At 43.1% G+C, this 18,023-nt stretch overlaps 1 protein-coding gene across 1 annotated transcript; it reads left to right on the forward strand.

Moving 5' to 3' along the window:
- Positions 1–280: 280 nt before the first annotated feature.
- On the forward strand, positions 281–17,799 carry EIF2S2 (eukaryotic translation initiation factor 2 subunit beta). The gene is made up of 9 exons (XM_079979815.1): positions 281–481; positions 3,747–3,927; positions 5,049–5,152; positions 6,813–6,951; positions 9,349–9,449; positions 11,394–11,542; positions 13,038–13,094; positions 15,976–16,061; positions 17,346–17,799. Exons 1-9 carry the CDS (start codon positions 467–469, stop codon positions 17,519–17,521), a joined length of 1,008 nt encoding a protein of 335 aa, XP_079835941.1. The 5' UTR covers positions 281–466; the 3' UTR covers positions 17,522–17,799.
- Positions 17,800–18,023: the final 224 nt, after the last annotated feature.

Genomic DNA, 18,023 nt, shown 5'->3' on the forward strand with positions numbered 1-18,023 from the left:
ATACCGTCGCCCATTCCGACGTGCCAAAGAAACATCCGGGTCTCCTCCCGCCCCCCGTGGCGCGCCGGCCGCTTGACTAACGCGCGCCGGGCCCCGCCCTGCCTGCCTGCCTGTGACCTCACCAGCTCGACTTCCTCATCCCCTGAGCAACACGTGCTGTAGTCCCAACCCCCGGACTCCTGCCGCGCATGCGCAGCGGCTGGACTACGATTCCCGAGAGGCTCGGGCGAGGCGGGGCGTGGAGTGAGAGCTGCGCATGCGTCCATCCGGGGTAGCCGGCCCTGTCTCCTGTCTCCTCCTGCTGCTGATGCAAGAGCTGAGCGCGGCGGCAAGGTGGGCAGAGAGGCGAGAGGCGCCTGGGAGACGGAGCGAGGAGTGACTGACTTGGCCGGCGGCGTTGCGGCCACCCAGAGCGGGGACGAGCCCTTCCGAGCTTCTGCCTTGAGGGCCGGCGAGAGCCGCAGCCATGTCGGGAGACGAGGTGAGGGCCCGGGCGCGCCTAGGCCGCGGGTGACGCGGGGCTGTGGCCGCCGCCTCCGCCGCCGCCATGTGAGGAGCCAGGCCTGAGGCCTTCCCTCGCCCTGGCCGGAGACCGGCTGGGGGCTCCCCTGCCCGGGCTGCTTCGTGTCGCGCTGGTTCCTCCGGCTTGAACGGAGGTCGATCCGTCCTCGCCCGAGTCGCTTTAGGGAGAGGCGCTGGTTGGTTCCTTCTAATGGGCAGCGAGGTACTTCCTCTCACTTTCCACGGATCAGGACATAAAAGGGAGGCCCGCTGGATCCAGGCCACAGGCCCGTCCAGTCCAGCATCCCGTTTCCTTCAGGAGCGAATTCGATGCTTTTTCGAGGACACGAGCTCGCTTCCTTCCCTTCCGCCCCTGAGCGCTCAGAATCTCTTCACACGTTACATCAAACGCGAATTGGCTCTTGCGTGTACACTTAATAGAAAGCTGTAGGGTCACTTCATGTAGCCTTTAATTTTATTTTTTTTAAAAGAGAAAAGCCTCTGCCATAAAACGTAAAGAGTGCAGCCATCTTGGTTACAAGCATGTGTAAAGGTGCTGGAAGCGTTGGGTGTGGGCGCCAGTGAAGTGCACGTTTCACAGCAGGCCTGTGCTCGCCATCACGTAATGTGTGGATTAGAATACCCTGAGCTTTATCCCGACTTCTGTGCTGATGGGGAAGACCCCTGCCTCTTTAATTGGTGTTAAACCGTTGTAACCACACTTGATGTGTTTAGGTGTACAGCCAACACATCTTGTGCTTTTGTTTAGAGAGTTAGCAGAGCTGTTCTCTCTTTCCTTCCACTTCCGGAGGCTGGGCTTTCTCATCCTTTTGTACTATGGACAATTGTGTCTGTGTAGTACTTGCATGCTGTGTTTGTGCTAGTTTGTTGCATGAGCCCCAAACAACGTTTTGTGGAAATTCAGGTTTAGAATTAATTGTGAAGCTCATCAAGTCAATCACTCTTGGACCTTGTGAAATAAATGGACTTGAAAAGAATTGGCATACTTAACAGCATTGATTTAAGCTTGTAATCTTGCTTGGAGTAAGGAGGAATTAAACTCCTCATTTTAAGTTCTGACCAAGTCTTTGTACCTAGTCTTTTGTGCAGAATAAAATTATTAATGGTTTGTTTTTATTAAGATTTGTTGATTAGATGGTTGAGCTTTTCCACTCCTTTCTATGGTAGTGGTGACATCGTGAAGCTTCTAACCCAGAGATGTGCTAGGGTTTGCACCAGGGGTCAGCATACTGCCCGGTCCACTGTCCCTCAGACCTTGTGGGGGGCCGGACTATATATATTTTTTTGGGGGGGGGAAATGAACGAATTCCTATGCCCCACAAATAACCCAGAGATGTATTTTAAATAAAAGCACACATTCTATTCATGTGAAAACACCAGGCAGGCCCCACAAATAACCCAGAGATGCATTTTAAATAGGACACATTCTACTCATGTAAAAACACGGTGATTCCTGGACCGTCCACGGGCCAGATTTAGAAGGCGATTGGTCCAGATCTGGCCCCCGGGCCTTAGTTTGCCTACCCATGGTTTACACCCTAAAACTGCAGGTGCAAGATTTTGAAAAATAATGTGCTACACCTGAAGTAGCTTAGGATCAGGTATTAAAAGTACTACTCCAGCACAGGAATGAAAATGCTTCAGATTTTAAAGCATCTGGGACTTTTGTAGTCTTTAGAACAGGCTTTATAAAATTCTTTATAAGAGGCTTATACTTTTGATTCTGAGTTATTAATTAGTAGTTGTACAATCACAACGGCTAGTAAGTTACTGGTTCAGGTTTTCCCCCCCCGTATATTAGTACATGTGGTCTGCACCAATGTATATGAAACTTCTGGCTATTTAGTTGCTGATTTATTTTCTTACATTTATATAACCACCTTTCACCTGCCATGGAACTTAAGGTGGTGTATATATGGCTTCCAGAAGGGCTCCTATGCAACCTGTTACCTCCAGCAGGGCTCCTATGCAACCTGTTACCTCCCAGTACAGAATAGAGCCTTCAGTGGATTTATCCCATAATTATTGTTTGTGAACACTTGTTAGCCCATTGCCACATGTTCCTAAGTTTTAAATGGGTATCCTTAACTATAATGTACTAAGGTGACATTACCTACATAATCTAGAAATTAAAAACTGTACCTGGCTATTTAGAAACTTTTCTCCACCCAGAAAAATTCTCACTTTAGCTTGATGAGTCAAGAGTATTTTAGCCCATCATTTTTCTGAACATTTTGAGGAGTCATCACTACAGCTGTTTTTATAAGTTCCTGGGTTAAGTATGTGATGCATGTGCTGCTGTCATTCATGGCACCACTGGGTAGCAAACTAAAATATCTACATAAGATTGTTTTAAAATATTGCACAGAAAAAGACCAAATTCACAATAAGACCAATCAAAATTTCACAAGGGTTATATGCATGCTTGTTTATTATCAGGGTCTCTGGCACAATGTTGAAATCATTTGGAGAGCTATGAAATACCTGCAGTTCTTTTTGCATGAGACTTGCATGTCTTCCAATAATGTACAAACCAATCTGTAGTGTCATAGTGGATACTAAGGGAAAACATTCATCCTGCTCTCAACATTGCAGTGCATGCTGGGGGAAGCAGTCCAAAAATGCATTTAATAGGCAAACAAGTTTATTGTGGAGAGAGAACTAGTCAGAATGAGAGTATTAGTTTAATTCTTAAGGCACAGAGGAGATTCTTGAGATTTTGCTTTTGGCCTCTAGTTTGTTTCCTCCCTGCCTGGCAGAAGCAAACACACAACAAGTGGTATGTCAGAAATAAACCAAGGCTTGTTAGGTTTATTTCTGGCTTACTGCTTATGGTTTGTTTCAAGTAAGTCCTGGTCCTGGTTCAGATGAAAGAGAAGCCATGCTATGGCTTCTGGGAGGCATTTTTATGTTTAAAACACGGTTTAGGACAAATTGCTGGTTATTGTGATGTGCAAACCAAACCAATATCTGTTAGAGAAATATTGAAATGCATTTTTTTTAAAAAAAAAAACCCCTGTTAAACTAAACTTTGAATTCTGCAAGATAGTAGAGTATCTTCACCCCCACCTTGGTTCAAATTATGAAACTCCTTGCAGGTCATGGTGGAAATCTTAACTTTAATAGAACGTTGGTTGCTTAAATATAGGTGGTAAACTAGCTTAAGCTGGAGAATTGTTTTAAAAATAGTTTTAAAGTTGCATAAGAAAACTCGTTTGTTGTAGATGATTTTTGATCCTACTATGAGCAAGAAGAAGAAGAAGAAAAAGAAGCCCTTTATGCTTGATGAAGAAGGAGGAGATGCGCAAACAGAAGAAATGCAGTTATCAGAAACAAAAGAAATGGAGCCAGAGCCAGTGGAAGACAAAGACACAGAAGCAGATGAAGAGGACAGTAGGAGAAAAGGTAAACTAAAATCTTCATACCTTGGGTTACAGCCACTTCAGGTTGCGTTTTTTTGGGTTACGCATCCCCCGAAACCTGGAAGTACCGGAACAGGTTACTATGTGCAGAAGCACCGAATTGCAACCCACGCGTGCACAGATGCGCTGCTGCGGATTGCAAATGTTGCGGGTTGCGAATGTGCATCCCGCACGGATCACGTTCACAACCCGAGCATCCACTGTATATGGTAACTAAATCCACCTTGCCTTGCAGTAGTTAAATTTACATGGGATAACCCCATGTTTGCTGCCATGACTTCCTTGAATTTAGGAAGCAAAGGTCCTAATTCTGCTATTTACATGCATAATTAGGTACACCAAACTCACTGAATCAATTCATAGGATTGCAGCCCTGGGGACCCCCATCTGCTACATATGACAAACCCAATGTTGCACAAACAGATTTCCTGTTCCTCTCCTGCCACCTGCAGCTCTCCAGTCTATTCTAACCCTTTTGTTTATGCCAGCCTTCTGCCTTCAGCGGTAAGCATTTTAATTCTGTAGCACTTTTAAAGGTTTGGGCTACAAGCTTATTTTGTGCATTTCATAAGAATCCTGGTTAGATTTGTATTTTCCTATTATTAACAGGTTATAAAGCAACCCAGCAGTTTCACTTCCTACTCCTGTTGTTACAAATATTAAAGTAACGGGGGCATGTAGCAATAAACCCTACCTTCTGTGGTATGTCATGCCTTCTAAAATGTGGGCTCTATTTTTTAAAAAAACTGGGAACCAGTTCTTATTTAAACTTTCAGCAGCACACTTTGATTTTTTTAGTCAGATGCTATGTCAGTCATGAATGGTGATGGCATCTTCAAAAGTCACCATTGATCAACTTTCTACACATTGCTAAGATTGCACAATATTTTTTCAAACGGACTACTTCATTCACACAATCACTTCATTTGACGGCAGCTAAGCTAAAACTGATTTGCACTAATCTTGAAATGTTGCTGCTGGGTGCAGAAAGGTCTGGGTAATTATTCCTAAATTATTGTTGCTGCTTACATGATATTGACGAATATATTTCAGTGTTGCATTTTTGTAATATAATTGCTCTGTAATGTTGCTTTTGACTTTCAGATGCATCAAATGACTTAGACGATTTAACATTCTTCAATCAAAAGAAGAAGAAGAAGAAAACAAAAAAGATATTTGACATAGACGAAGCTGAAGAGGGTGTAAAGGTCAGTCTTCCAAAATTACTCAGTTGTGCCCTTTTCCCTTATTGCTCTTGACTAAATATTTTATACAGCATCAGTCCAGTAGAAGTTTAGTTGGTTAAATCATGTAGCTCTAGATATATTTGGTGATATCTAATACTTCTGCTCCATAAATAGAAGGAGAGTTGAGCTCACAGAAAAATACCTTTCCTTTTCTTGGTGCAAAAACATTGGCTTTTGGCTCCAAAAACATTGGCTCCACCCCCATCGTTCTACCCGGATACTGAGGTCCAGCACTGAGGGCCTTCTGGCGGTTCCCTCACTGCGAGAAGCCAAGTTACAGGGAAGCAGGCAGAGGGCCTTCTCGGTAGTGGCGCCCTCCCTGTGGAATGCCCTTCCACCAGATGTCAAAGAGAACAACAACTACCAGACTTTTAGAAGACATCTGAAGGCAGCCCTGTTTAGGGAAGCTTTTAATGTTTGATGTATTACAGTATTTTAATATTTTTTTGGAAGCTGCCCAGAGTGGCTGGGGAAGCCCAGCCAGATGGGCGGGGTATAAATAAATTATTATTATTATTATTATTATTATTATTATTATTATTAGCTAGCACCAATTGGACTGGTGTGGATATAATATTAAACCATAGTTTAGCATGACAGGAATGAACCTTCTTTGGCACAGGGGTGAAGAGTTGTAATGCAATGATATGGCAAGCTGTGGTTAAGCAAAAGCATCTTAACAGTATGCTGTGATTCCCATCAACTAGTATTCAGAGGCATACAGCCTCTGACAGTGGGGTGGAACATAGCCATTGTGGCTAGTAGATATTGAGATCCTTATCCTCCATGAATTTGTCTGATCTTTTGATGTCATCCCAGTTGGTTGCCATCACTGCCACCTTTTAACCTCTCTGCCTTGCTTCTCTTTGCTCTGGCTCCGCATTTAACTTGCAGATTTTCAACCAGCCAGCCTTCAACTGTGTTCAGTTTAAATGCTGCAAGTTAAATGTGCATGACATGTGATTCTGTTGTACTCTGCTGTTTTCTGCTGCTGTAATTGCCGTATGCTTCACTGTTTGTTGTGCAACATTAGCCTATCCTATGTTCCTTCCTAAATGATGTCTTGCACCAGCTGGGATCTGTAGACTATGTACACTCAAGAGTTACAAACCAGCAGCTACCAGCCACCCTGGTTATTTTGTTTGAAGGGTAGGCAATAAAGCACTTTGATAAAAGTGTAACCTATTTTTTTTTAATACAGCCACAGTGTGTAGTATCCATTTTAAGAATCACTTGTACCAAAACACTTAGATACTTGAGAAAAGGAACTCTAGAATCAAATTTTCAGTAGATAATGGTGGCTCAGTTTTCATGAAGAGCATGTTGCATATTTTAGAACTGTGCCATATTCTGGTTTGCATCCAGTGATGCCATGCTACTGATGGAAGACTTCTGCCAGTGGAATGGGAAGGGAAGCCATTTCGGGTGATATTTCCCTTCCCTCCCCTCTAAATCTGCCTCAACCCTGTGAGTAGAATTGAGCTGAGGGGAAGAAAATCACAGAAAATGTTGGCCTTCCATTTTGGCCTATGAAGCCTCTCAGTGGAGTGGCACTTTTGGATATAGCCTTTTAATTTTGCTGTTACTTTGTATTTTATGTCCCTTCCATATTATGTTAAAGGACCTGAAAATTGAGGGGGATGTTCAAGAGGTAGTAGCAGAACAAGCAGAAGATGACCTTGATATCATGCTTGGAAAGAAGAAGAAGAAGAAGACTGTGAAGTTTCCAGATGAGGATGACATATTGGATAAAGATGAAGGTGATTTTCTTCTCTTTTTGTGTGTGTGTTTGCTATGAGTGAAAGAATAATTTAAAATGTTGGAACAAAACATATTCACACCTGGTAGAGTGGAGGAAAAGCTGTCTTTCATAACATTTACTTCCACAGTAGCTCCAACTTCACCATACAGTTCAGCATTTAGGTATGCAGCCATCTTTCCTTCTATGTTGTTTTCTTTCTATGTCTCTCTCTTCCTCTCTTCCTGCTTGCTCAGAATTCCAATGGGAAGGGAAGGGGGAAGTCTTCTGAAACTCTCAGTAGGATCTCACTTTCAGTTGTCAATCAAAACCAGGGGTCAGCAACCTAAGGCTCATGGGCTGGAAGCGACCCGCGGAGGTCGTTTGACCAGTCTATGAGCCACCCCAGAAACAAGCCGCACGCTGCGCTAAACCAGCGCAGCACGGCATGGGAACTCACTTCCACAGCACCGGAAATCGTATCTGTGCATGCGCACGTGCTCACACGCAATCTGGCTCACACAGGGGTCTCCACAGGACTGATCCGGCACAGGCAAGATAAACCTTGCTAACCCCTGATCAAAACAATGGGAGGTCATTTCTTCAAAGCTAGTATAGGCAGCAACTGATTTGCTGCAGGGGTTACTTTCCAGACCCCTGCATGTGTTGTTGGGACCCATGTAAGGCCGCCCCACACCACCCCTTTTTGTGCTGTTTTTGGGGCACTTCTGGGTTCAGAGCAATGTTCTGTTGCACGCATAGTAGACACGCCCAAAACAGTCATTGCCTGTACAGTGGTACCTTGGGTTAAGTACTTAATTCGTTCCGGAGGTCCGTTCTTACCCTGAAACTGTTCTTAACCTGAAGCACCACTTTAGCTAATGGGGCCTCCTGCTGCTGCTGCGCCACCGGAGCCCGATTTCTGTTCTTATCCTGAAGCAAAGTTCTTAACCTGAAGCATTATTTCTGGGTTAGCAGTGTGTGTAACCTGAAGCGTATGTAACCAAGGTACCAAGAAGGACACTGACAAACTGGAACGTGTCCAGAGGAGGGCAACCAAAATGGTCAAAGGCCTGGAAACGATGCCTTATGAAGAACGGCTAAGGGAGCTGGGCATGTTTACCCTGGAGAAGAGGAGGTTAAGGGGTGATATGATAGCCATGTTCAAATATATAAAAGGATGTCACATAGGGGAGGGAGAAAGGTTGTTTTCTGCTGCTCCAGAGAAGCGGACATGGAGCAATGGTTCCAAACTACAAGAAAGAAGATTCCACCTAAACATTAGGAAGAACTTCCTGACAGTAAGAGCTGTTCGACAGTGGAATTTGCTGCCAAGGAGTGTGGTGGAGTCTCCTTTGGAGGTCTTTAAGCAGAGGCTTGACAACCATATGTCAGGAGTGCTCTGATGGTGTTTCCTGCTTGGCAGGGGGTTGGACGCGATGGCCCTTGTGGTCTCTTCCAACTCTATGATTCTATGATTCTACCACTGTATCTAAAATAACCATAAACTCAAGCCTTAATACAATTTTCTCCAGGAAACCCTGGGACTCTTTGTGTATACTGAAAACTGTTTTTGAGACACTGAGACTACTTTGAACTAAAATTCCCAGAGTTTCTTGAGGAAAGCTGACAATATTGCATCTTCCTTCCTCTGTCCTCTTTTGTTTGTGGATTTAGGTTGCATGCACATTTGCACTCATGGCTTTAGGTTGCATGCACATTTGCACTCATGGCTTCTCTCTTCAAACCATGAAGCAGCAAGGTTTGTGTTCTTGGCTTTATGCACATGATTTGTTTAGGGCAGGCATGGCCAAACTCAGCCCTCCAGGTGTTTTGGGACTACAGTTCCCATCATCCCTGACCACTGGTACTGTTAGCTAGAGATGATGGGAGTTGTAGTCCCAAAACATCTGGAGGGCCAAGTTTGGTCATGCCTGGTTTAGGGGGAACAAACCGTGATGCTGGGTTTGCACAAACTACTAAGCCAAATCATGGCTTAGTTCTTGGTAGTGCGGCAGCAGCAGGGCCAGAGGAAGGAGCAAAGCAGCCACAGATTTCTAAATAAACACCAGCATGCTTGTTCGTTCATGATAAGACATAGTTGTGCACAAATCATGTGCGTGCCATTTTTATTTGATTTAGCAAATCTGAACATTTTCATTCCCCCCCCTGTAAAACTAATTGCTATTCACATATGCCAGACACTTCCATGGGAAGACAAGGGAGAGCTGTGTTTCCCTTCCAGAATGATCCGGTGTCACTTTAGATGATCCCTTAACTTTCAAGACTAGTTTCTGCCTGTTGTTAGTTGGTTGAAAGTTTTCTTTTGTATCCCACTTTTGTAAAAGTAAGTGACACTTTGTCCAAGACCAACTGGAAGACAGTTCCTTCGATCTCAAGTATATTTCTTACTCTACAGCATTGGAGGATGAAGACAGCAAAAAAGATGATGGAATCTCCTTTAGCTCTCAGTCAGGACCTGCATGGGCAGGCTCAGAGAGGGACTACACATATGATGAGGTAAATAGTTTATATGCCTCTTACTAATCTGTTTCTGGCGATAGCTTCTTTGGGGGCCATGTGGATAAATATAGCCTAAAATTGCTTTTGATTTATATAAGCCTTGGTGCATTTTGTTAAACTTGGGCTGTTGTTGCATGAACAAAGGAGAAGGAATTATTTCTGTAGGGCTTTAATCAGGAGGTCATAAAGTACATTCACATACACTTCAGTGAGAGTTCTTAACGCTGTCTTTCTGGCCAGGAAGATTATGTTCATCGAAGTCCCATGCTTCCTGTGGTGCAAGCTGTCGCCCTGTGACAGAAAGATAAGTTTTGGAAACAGAAGAGTGGGCTCTAGTCCTGTACACTTAGTTCAAAAAGGTCAAGAATAAGGTTATTTCTCATGTTTAAAGCAATATGCATGCCTGTCAGCACAGCTCTGAATGAAATATAGGGGCTGAGGCATAGAGGACTGAATATGGTGTTAAACTAAAGTAACAATTGATGTGAATAGGGCCTGTTCTGGCCTTCCCTAAGGCGAAGAGCATTCCTTGTTCAGCCCTAACTCCTGCCCAGAAACATGTGCACTTGCTATCAGTAAATAGAAATAAAATAACTTACTGCAATCTGTGGTTCTGAAAATGCAGAGTGGGACTTGCTGAGGAAGCAGTAGCAGGGATGAAATATGTTTGAAATGCATCTCCTAATTCTTGATGTCTTCAGATTTGCCCAGCAGGGAGAGCTTACACCAACCTCTTGGAGTATAGTTGGGAACTACTGCTTTTTGTGGCCTTTAGTTATGATTTCTAGCCCTACTTCTTCCCTTGCTACACTTTACAAAGCAAAAGGAAGCAATATGAGACAAATTGTTATTGTTTCATTGGAGACATTATTACTTTTTCCTCTGAGGAGCTAAAACAAGAGTCTGGTCACTGCTATTAAAAGCTTGGTTCCATGTGTTTAACATGCAGATGACATAACAGCCACTGGCTCTGCCACTGACCTCTCTGTACCAGTGTTAGAAACTGAGATATGAAAGCAAGGAGCTAAATGGCACCTTAAGCCTAGGTTATGGGCCCAACAATGAAATGTATAGGTCAGGGGTCAGCAAACTTTTTCAGCAGGGGCCGATCCACTGTCCCTCAGACCATGTGGTAAGCTGGACTATATTTTGGAAAAAAAATGAACAAACTCCTATGCCCCACAAATAACCCAGAGATGCATTTTAAATAAAAGCACACATTCTACTCATGTAAAAACATGCTGATTCCCAGACCATCCGCAGGCCAGATTTAGAAGGCGATTAGGCCGGATCTAGCCCCCGGGCCTTAGTTTGCCTACCCATGGTCTAGGTGCACTTTTTTAAATACAAGAATACAAAGCTGAAAATGAATGAACTGCAGCTAAAATACTGTGTTCATTTTTCACATGGTCTAGTTCTTCCCCTGCTCACCCCCTAAAATTCTTAAAGAGGGCCTCTTCTCTAGTCTTCAGAGAGTAGCTGGAAGTGGGGAGGCAGAAAAAGGTCCTTCTTTCCTCACACTCTGCAGTTTGAATCCGAAATCTTAGGTGCAGTACTGCGTCCAGAGCTCAGAAACTGCTTGCCCTAATGAAATTCCTTGTCACAAAATATGCCTAAAAATGGGAGTTTTGTACACTGCTCTGTGCACTTAATGGCGTGTGAGAATAGGCTCTCTGTGTTTACAGCTGTAGACATGATTGAAAGCCCCAGTGCAACTCTGCTGTCCTCTGTGTGGTTTGGTGGGATGCACCAGAGCATGAGAGAAGGGCTGTTCTAAAACACGTCACAGAAGATCAAAATCCCCCATCACCACCAACCCCAAAGCCAAACTTAATATGTTGACATGATCACTGGAAAACCCTTGCTTTTTTTTGATAACAATAAAGTGAGAGATGGTTCATGACTGAAGTTATAAATATTCCCACCCCCATGTGTTTGCAGTTGCTGAATCGTGTTTTCAACATTATGCGAGAAAAAAATCCAGATATGGTAGCTGGTGAAAAACGAAAATTTGTCATGAAGCCTCCACAAGTTGTAAGAGTAGGAACCAAGAAAACATCATTTGTCAACTTCACAGATATCTGTAAACTGTAAGTCTGTCTGTAATGCATGTTGGAGCAGGGTGCAGCATTGGGTGGAGGGGAACCATGATCCTTACGTTGTATGCTGTATAGTTATTTAATTGCATGGACTGGAGGGAACTCAGTTGCAAGCAATTGAGAAGCCCTACTGAAGAATTAATGGCTCGAGTATAGAACCATCTTCACTTCAAAGATGTTAGCTTTGTCAGACATCGAAGACAGTTGAAGAACTGAACTTAATGCATCACCACTAAAGGTTATTACATGGAAGGAGTCTTCACTTGGGTGTGTGGTGAGAGTTTGGGATAGCTCCGCAGAAGCACAATGGTGTTTAACAAAACAAAAGGCCAGCTAATTTCTTGTGAATTAAACCAGTCCTTTCATACTCTTAGGGATACTGGATGTCTCTGCCAGCCTCCCACTCAAAACCATCTTTGTGTGTTTGTGTTAAATTCTAATTCAGTGAGTCTTCACTGAAAGCATTCTTTCAGAAACCAACCAATAGTGTCTGTGTTGCACTGGAAGACTAATGTCAGATCAATTTTCCGTGTTATCTAAGTCTCTTACTGCTGAAATAGAAGCAATCTGGTGTTTTCTTTGAAGATTTATATCTTGCTAATCTCTCCTTCCCTATTGTTTTCTCGACTGATGCTTTGCTCTCTTCAAAGAGGTCCCCGTCAGGCAGATTTTGCTGAAAGTTTTATATCCTGACCTTTGTGTGTGTGTGCCAGGTATTACTTTCATATTACAGTGGTGCCCCGCAAGACGAACGCCTCGCAAGACGGAAAACCCGCTAGACGAAAGGGTTTTCCGTTTTGGAGGCGCTTCGCAAAACAAATTTCCCTATGGGCTTGCTTCGCAAGATGAAAATGTCTTGCGAGTTCCTGTGGGGTTTTTCCCCTCCCCCCCTTTTCTTAAGCCCTAAGCCGCTTATCAGCTGATCCGCTGATAAGCCGTTTATCAGCTGATCCGCTAAAAGCCGCTAAACCGCTAATAGCGCTAATCCACTAAGCTGTCAATGGGCTTGCTTCGCAAGGCAAAAAAACCGCTATACGAAGAGCCTCACGGAACGGATTAATTTCGTCTTGCGAGGCACCACTGTACATCCCTACATTGAGGAACATCAACATTTACCCTGTGGACACATGTACCTGTCAAGGCCTTTCCTGGTGCCCACAAGGTCCCTTCCACTGTCAGTAGAACACTTCATGATGTGTACTTGGTTGCTGTGTGAGTGCCCACGGTAGTTTCTCCTGTTTGCAGATGTGCCCTTAGAGACCCTAGGTAATACTATGTTCTAGGTCAGATGATGATATGTGGAAGAAATTACTGAGCACTTAATCACTGCATTGAGCTGGGCTATTTGCTTAGTACTAAGTGCCCTAAATATATAGTTTCCCCAGCCACTCTGGGTGGCTTCCAACAGGTTAAAAAGACATTAAAACATCAGTCATTAAAAACTTCCCTAAACAAGATTGCCTTCACTAAACTTCTTTCTTTATAGATTACATCGTCAACCAAAGCACCTCTTGGCTTTCTTGCTTGCAGAATTGGGTACAAGGTAAGCACCTTCCACTTCTGCAGTGTGTACTCTAGTGTTTCCTGAATGCAGGTGTTAGCTGTCTTCTCTGGGTAAACTATTTTTAAATTCGTTCTCTCTCTTCTGGAAGTTAAGTAAACTTGCTATTAAAGGTGTTGCTTTTGCATATTTAGATTTGAAATTCATGTATCTTGAAGTGGGAGGAAAGGTGGGAGTTGTTTGCAAGAAGACCATATTTTCCCTTGGGGCAGCTGCTAGTACCGTTCATGAGCTTGAAGGTTTCTTGCAGCAGATATTTCTTAAAGGTGCAGATGCATACTACTGCTTCTAAATGCTAGTAATTAAGCTTATCTGGGGGGCGGGGGGAGAAACAAGTACTTTGCAAGGCAACCAGTTCTGCATCCTTTCCCAAAGTTCAGGTTCTTGTACTTAAAAGGTAATTTGGGAGTAAAAAAAGGTGTGTGTGTGTGTGTGTGTGTTTGACTCGCAGCATCCACTCAGAGGCATGTATACACACAGGGGGAGGGACACAGATTCCTTCCTCCCCCTCAGCTGTAGTCCTTCACACTAGCCCTGGTTCCTAATTTTCAGTAGAGCAAGCAAGCCTATTTGGCGAGTGGAAGTAACCTCAGGCTATTTGGAATCCAGGCTTGATCAAGGTTTTTTTTCCTTTTCTTTGCGGTGTTTCTTTCTTAAGCATAGGGCAAGACTTAAGTGGGTGGCTTATGATTAGCTTGTTGGCCGATGTACCACTTTAACCCTTCTTGCTTGAAGATTGGGATTAGATGTGGTGAACAGAACTTTGAAGGGTATCCCTGGCATTCATGTATTACTTGAGCTTTCTTTTTTTTTATTATTTAGTGAATTTATATACCGCCCCATGCCTAGAGGTTTCAGGGTGGTTCACAGAATAAAATCAAAATATAAAACCACAACATACATAATCAAAATAAAAACAATCCAGTAACTCCCCCGCCCCCCCCATCCACATTTTAAAAGGGCATAGGCACTCCGGACCACTGAGGCCACCTGAGCCTTGAGGGACAGCAAAGGATCCAGGAGTGCCCCCAAGCTAGAAACCTGTCCTTCAGAGGAAGTGTAACCCCATCAAGAATAGGCAGTTTCCCACCCATCTGGTCTAGGGAACCACCCATTAACAATGCCTCAGTCTTATCTGGATTGAGTTTCAGTTTGTTGGCTCTCATCCAGTCCATTACCAAGGCAAGATACTGGTCCAGCACTTCCACTGCCGAACCTGCAGGTGTAAAGGAGAAATAGAGCTGAATGTCGTCAGCATACTGCTGACAATGTACTCCAAACCTCCAGATAACCCCACCCAGCTGTTTCTTGACCAAAGGAGCTGAAAAAACATATAAGAGAGCAGGCAAGATGGGAGTCCTTGCTCTAGTTTGAATTTGTCTTTATGTGCTTTTTCAAAAAATGCTTAAAAGTGCAACCAGTGGGAATGTAAATCAATGGTTCATGAACCTTCAGATGATATTTGAGTTCTGATTTGGCATGGATGGTGGTTTGAGGGGTCTGTTTTTAAGCAGGTTGACCTTTGCTGCAGCTTGAGAGGTCTAGGGCATTTAATCTAAACCTGCTTCAGCCCCACCGCTAGCCTGCCATATTAATAGACCACATTGTAGGGCTGCCATAAGCTATTCTCTCAGCACAACCTCTCAGCTGTAATAGGAAAATAACAGTGAACATCATTACAAGACTTTTGCTAGTGACTGTTTCCTGTCCCAAACACTGCTATAAGGGGACCATGAAAATGAGGCCTATTTTTAAATTACAGCCATACCTCATGTTACATTTGCTTCAGGTTGAGCGTTTTCAGGTTGCATCCTGTGGCGACCCGGAAGTACCAGAAAGGGATACTTCCGGGTTTTGCCGCTTGCACATGCGCAGATGTGCAAAATGCCGTCACACGCATGTGCAGAAGTGACGAATCGCGGCACGCGCAGGTGTGGGTTGTGTTCCTTTCAGGTTGCAAAAGGGCCTCCAGAACGGATCCCGTTCGCAACCAGAGGTACCACTGTATTGCACTAAATAAGACCTGGTGTTTTTTTAAAAGTAAGAACTCTTCTCTTTTTCCAGCTACACTAAACTCTTAGAGTTTTATGCGCAGCTCACACTTCTGTCCCTGGTGACTTCTCAGTGTTAACTTGAAAACGACCTGTTCTCTCTACTCTTTTTTGTTCTGTGTTTCTTTGTCTATCATCTTCTGCTTATTTCTCTTGGAGAAAGCAAAATGGAGTAAATGGCAATAGAGGAAAAGATACACATAAAACTGCTCACCTTCCATTCTTTCATCCTAGTCTTCTCTCAGCTTCAACTTCTACTTTGTTGGTCTGTGTTTTTCTTCTCTCTCTCTCTCTCTCTCTCTCTCTCTCTCTCTCTCTTACCATACCAGCTAAGTAAAAACAATTTGCAGCAGGAAGGAAAGGAGAGGAGAAAAAGGAAAGTGTTAACTCTTCCCCTTAAACCACATACTTCCACCATCCACCATCCCAACCCTCTGCTGTTTCTTTCTCAACAATCTCATGATGTTCTGTAGCTACTCAGCAGGCTCAGTAAAGGTGTTGTGGGATTCCCGCACCTCCATCTTAAGTTGAAAGTATTTTTATTAAGAGAGTTTACAAATTCTGTAAACCTTCCCTGAGCACATTGATGCTGCATAGCCTGGTTTTGGCTGCAAAGCTGTCAGCACTCTGGGAATGAGTTCAGCTTTAGCAGAAGTGATGAAGTTTGTTGCCTCCATACAAATGGAGGTATCCCCAGCAACTTTAGTTTGTATATGCTTTAATTAGCATTAGGGAAGCTTGCAGCCAAAGAAACATGTTCTATTTGATTGTGTTATTTAGTTCTAAACTATAAAATTCTTCTTTCAAATCAGTGGCTCTATAGATGGTAACAACCAGCTTGTAATCAAAGGAAGATTCCAACAAAAACAGATAGAAAACGTCTTGAGAAGATATATCAGTAAGTATATTCTGCTTCATTTAAAGTTGATTTCTGTGTTTTGTTAGCACTTAACATGAAAGAGGCAAGTTGATAACTTCACGAGAAGGTTTCAAATATTGTCTAAAATGTGCACATTTTTAACTAAAATATTTATGCCACCTTTATGTGGATAATGATCGTGAAAAATAATAAATCATGCAACTTTCAAAAGAGAACAAACCATAGCAGATCCATCATCATAAGTAGCAATGCAACCAACTTGCAATTGTCATGTCTTCTGAAACCATCATATTTTCACTGCTTGCCATATGACAAGTAGTGTTTGGACCAGGTGGACACTGAGAAGGGCGTTATTTGCAACATGAGGCTCAGATCAAAATCTCTTTACGTTGCATCAGTCTGAGTGCTTGAGTTGCATGGGAAAAGGGGTCCTGTCTGGAATACCTTGGCTCTAGATGGTTTCTGAAGCAATTCAGCTGAAATGCAAAATAAATAACCCTTCTTGTGAACTTAAGGAGTTTTGAATATCACACATACAAAACGTGTGTATTCAACTGCAGACTTTTTGCTAGCTTACAATAGAACTAGCTCAATAACAGAAATAGAAGTTTTGGATGTGGAAGATCCTGTGTGGAAGATTCAGTCTGCTCAGTCTCCGGCATCTGTAGTTAAGTGGACTGGGGGAGCAGGTGATGGGCAAAACCTCTGCCTGAGATTCTGGAAAGCCACTGATAGTCCAATAGGCAGCAGCAGTTTCGGCAGCAAGCGCAATTTCTGAATTGTCAGAGAAAAAAGTGTTTTTATTTTCTTTGGCAGTTCAGAGTTCCGTTGATAAAAAGTTGACTAACTTATCTGCACAGAGCCCTGTGAGCTGCTTTCCAGACCTACCACTCAAACTGTCCTGTGGCACATAGGTTAAATGTGAGTGGGCAAGCAGATAGAACTTTTCGTGGAGTGTTGATTCTTTAGTACTTTCATCCTAAGGCAGAACTGCATACCAGGAAGATGTATTAATGAGCTAGCGTGCTGTACTGCTCATTTGAGAAGAGGTAATTAACTCTTAAAACAAGTTTATGGGGCAAATAGAGAGCTGCTATTAACTTTAGTCTTCGCAAAATAATTCGTTTATTTCTTAGTAGTAGTACCATTGGTGCTTGAAGACAATTGGTGTTGTGACCTAGGCAATTTGAATATTATGTTGCCGTGACACAATTAAATAACTAATCATCCTGTACAGTTCAGCATGTGAAATTTTTGGTTAATCTCTCGTTGCTAATTCAGCATGTTTAATTGTTCCCCCAGAGGAGTATGTCACCTGTCACACATGTCGGTCGCCAGACACAATCTTGCAGAAGGACACCAGATTATATTTTTTGCAGTGCGAGACCTGCCACTCGCGCTGCTCTGTCGCCAGCATCAAAACTGGTTTCCAGGCTGTCACGGGCAAGAGAGCGCAGCTCCGTGCCAAAGCTAACTAGTTGGTTGGTCGACACTGGATTTTGCAAAGTGATCTGGGCACAAAAGGCTGGACAGGCTTACGACCTGAGTGGATTTCCAATGTATTAAAACAAGATTGTAAAAGCTGCTTGGCTTTGGGTTGGTCTGTGAAATTCTTGCAAGATGCAGATCCTCAAGCTGTTGACATTTGCTAACTGAATATTTTACCAACTGTCAAGTGTGATGAGAGGAGGTGCTTTTTAATCTGTTCATAGAATTCTGTAAAATGCAAGACAAATTAAAGTTATTATAACAGTGACTCATTTCAAGCTTTCTGTTTCTCTGTTAAAATGACTGCTATGGCAACAATAATACTGTGAATACATGTGAGTGTTGTGGCTGATTCCAAATAATCAAATGTGTTCTAAAAAAAATTGTTTCTTGGAACAAGTATTATAGTAGCAAGTGAGAAAAGGTAATGAATGAAATTCATAAAAGTATTCTGTCATTAAAAATAGATTCTTTCAGATGAATGACTCCATG

This window comes from Podarcis cretensis (assembly GCF_951804945.1).
Source record: "Podarcis cretensis genome assembly, chromosome: 6".
Classification (NCBI taxonomy): Eukaryota; Metazoa; Chordata; class Lepidosauria; order Squamata; family Lacertidae; genus Podarcis; species Podarcis cretensis.